This window comes from Rhagoletis pomonella, unplaced genomic scaffold, assembly GCF_013731165.1.
Source record: "Rhagoletis pomonella isolate Grant_MI unplaced genomic scaffold, Rhpom_1.0 Rhpom_scaffold_00002, whole genome shotgun sequence".
In the NCBI taxonomy this organism is placed as follows: Eukaryota; Metazoa; Arthropoda; class Insecta; order Diptera; family Tephritidae; genus Rhagoletis; species Rhagoletis pomonella.
Window position 1 is genome coordinate 96957924 of NW_023458556.1, and position 3135 is coordinate 96961058.

General features: G+C 42.7%; 1 protein-coding gene across 1 annotated transcript; it reads left to right on the forward strand.

Moving 5' to 3' along the window:
• On the forward strand, window positions 1–2820 carry LOC118756226 (the record flags this gene model as incomplete). Its single annotated transcript, XM_036491004.1, is given in 3 exon segments — window positions 1–508; window positions 1108–1440; window positions 2621–2820. Coding segments are annotated over 3 exon segments (1041 nt in total), but the record flags the coding sequence as incomplete, so codon positions are not given.
• Window positions 2821–3135: the final 315 nt, after the last annotated feature.

Below are 3135 nucleotides of genomic sequence, written 5' to 3' on the forward strand. Positions count from 1 at the left end.
ACCGGTGAACCAAATATTTCATCGCATCAGCAACGTGCGCACGTAGAAACCGAAACAGCTGCGCGGATGATTGCGGAAATGAAGCGAGAATTTCAGCGACAGATGTTCGCCATGCAGAACCTCATCACAAAACAGCAAGAGCAAACGAAGGCTAGCGTCGCGGCGTTGCAGAAAGAGTTGCAAGACGTTACCAAGAAGCTGGCGGCTATATCTGCAGGCACGAGAGATGCTACTCCAAAGTCCACTGCTGTTAAAACTATACCGCCGGGGATCGTCAACTCATACCCCGTAACCACTCCTATATCAACTGCAAACACAGCAACGGGAGTTTCAGCTGAAGGTACCGTTACCTCAGACTACGCCACGAATTTGAGAGTTGCCGTTACGACATCTATTGCGTTCGCTACTGGGGTAAATAACTGTACTGGTGGGATAGGTGTTCCAAGTCAACGTGGAACCGCCGACCCATGTCTAGGCGACGTGTTTTCATCAACATCTTGCGCAGCAAGTATGACAACAACGACCAACACTACGCGTTTTCATCGGGCTACAATTGCACGAACTACTCCAGCAGCTGGGGCGCCTACAAATGTATGTCCACCGCTAGATCGACAAACGTCAACGCCTTTCCATCGTTTCCGGCTGCTATAGCTCAAATAACAAATGCTTCTGGGTCGCACTCACAAGCGGGCATTTCTTCAGGTGAGTCTTTTGCTAATTTCAATTCTTTAGGTTACGCACCTGCCAGAGCTCATAAAATCTACCCATTGCCAAAGTTTGGTGGACAGCCTGAAGAATGGCAAGCTTTTATAGAAGACTTCCAGACGACAACCATCGAATTTCAATACACTGAATTACATAGTATTATGAGAATACGTAAAGCACTGTATGGGCCTGCCAGGGAAATGGTAGAACCTCTTTTATCCAGAACGAAAAATATCAATGCTATATTAACAATGTTAGCGGAAACATATGGTCGTCCAGAACAGCTAATAAAGAGCCAGCTCAAAAAGGTACAATCCTTGCAGCCTATTCCCGAAGGAAAATTAGATAGGTTAATCGCGTTTGCTAATAAGGTAAATAATATGGCATTATTCTTGTAATCAGTGGGCGCACAACATCATCTGGTAAACTCGACTTTGGTAAGTGAGCTTGTATCGAAGTTGCCGATGACACGTCGTATGCAGTGGGCTGAAAAATGTATGGAATTGGGTCGTGCACCTAGCATAGTGGATTTTGGGAAGTGGTTGACATGCTTGCGTAGACTTGCAAATATGGTGACGGATAGCCTACCGCCCCCACAAGTTTCTATAAATTCCCGTGCGCGTGGTAACGTGCCTGGAGTGAACAAGGACAAATACTCGATGTTTAGTCTTGCGCGCCGTAAATGTATTATTTGCGAAGGCGATTGTCAATCGCTTGCTTCGTGTGATAAGTTCAGTAAGCTACCAGTTGAGCGCAGATGGGAGCATGTAAAGGAAATGAAAATGTGTTTTGCCTGCCTTAAATCCAATGATACCGTAAATAAATGTTTTTCAATGAAGTGCTGTGGAATCAATAATTGTAAAAAATACCACAATCGTTTATCACACTCGATTCATACTGATTCCAGTGAGTCATCGACCAGTGATCAAGTAAGAGGGGAGGTGCCCCATGAAAAGGTTAGTTGCCACGTTGGTAGAAATGCAAATGAGGTTTTATTTCAAATCATGCCCGTTAAATTCATGAATCGCGAGAAAGAGGTTGTTGTGTACGCATTCATAGATGATGGTGCTGACGTCACCATGCTGGATTGGAGTATTGCAAAAGACCTTGGCCTAAGTGGAACGAAAGAGCTCCTGGAGCTATCTTGGCTTAATGGTCATTCCGTAAAATAACCTACCGAAGTGGTTGAGCTAGGTATTAGCAGCACCGCGTCACATGCAAAACAATTTAAGATATCGAAAGTATATTTGAACAAAAATTTGATTCTGCCAAAGCAGTCATTTTATAAGAACGAAGTTCTGGGAGTCAATCCAAGTTTTGAAGACGTACCTTTGGATAGTTATTCTGACGTCCAGCCCAAAATCATAGTTAGCTTTACGCATGCATTTTTAACAGTGCCAATTGAAGTTCCTCGAATGTCGGCCATAAACGGGCCGCAATTGTTAAAACGCGTTTGGGCTGGGTAATTTTTGGCCCTACTGGAGAATGCTCCACGACGAAGAGAAGTGTACTACACGCTCATCGTATTAAACACAACGACGATAGTGAAATGAACGATATTATGCGCCAATATTTTGAAATAGAGATATGCGGTGTCAAAGCTAATGCGAGGCCATTGAAGTCAAAAGCAGATGACAGAGCACTGAAAATATTAAACATACAATCAAAAAGATGGTCGCTATGAATGTGGACTGCTATGGAAAGAGGAGACAGTTAAGTTTCCAGATAATTATACACAAGCAATTAAGCGATTGGAGTTGATTGAAAAGAAGAAGATTAGAAATCCCGTGTACGCGAAACAATATGATGCAAAAATAAGGGAATTAATAGATAAAAAAGTAGGCAAGACAGTTAAACGCATCAGAAGAAGCTACGCGTTCAAATTTAACATTTTATTTGCCTCATTTCTCTGTAGTTAATCAGAATAAACAGGGATTGGGACAAGGGATGTCACTGAATGATGCTCTTCTACCTGGACCAGGTATAAATCAACCTCTTATTGATGTGCTATTCAAATTCCGCAAAGCTCCGATTGCGGTCACGGGAGATATTGCGGAAATGTTCTTGCAAATAGAAACTAGAGAGGTTGATCAGGATTGTCAGCGTTTTTTGTAGCGGTCGAACGAGGATCAAGCCATTTCTTATTTTGTCATGCAGCGTATGGTTTTCGGAGCAACATGTTCGCCAACAATTGCTCAGTTCGTGAAAAACTACAACGCCAAAAGGTATGCTGACTCGAAGCAAAGAGCAGTTCAAGCCATTACAAAACACCACTATGTCGATGATTATGTAGACTGCTTTCAATCAGAGGAAGAAGCTATCGCTGTTGTGCAAGACGTAATAAACATTCATGCTGAGGCAGGATTTAATCTGCAAAAAATTTTATCGAATTCGAAACAAGTCAACGAAATTTTTGGTGGAAATGGATCA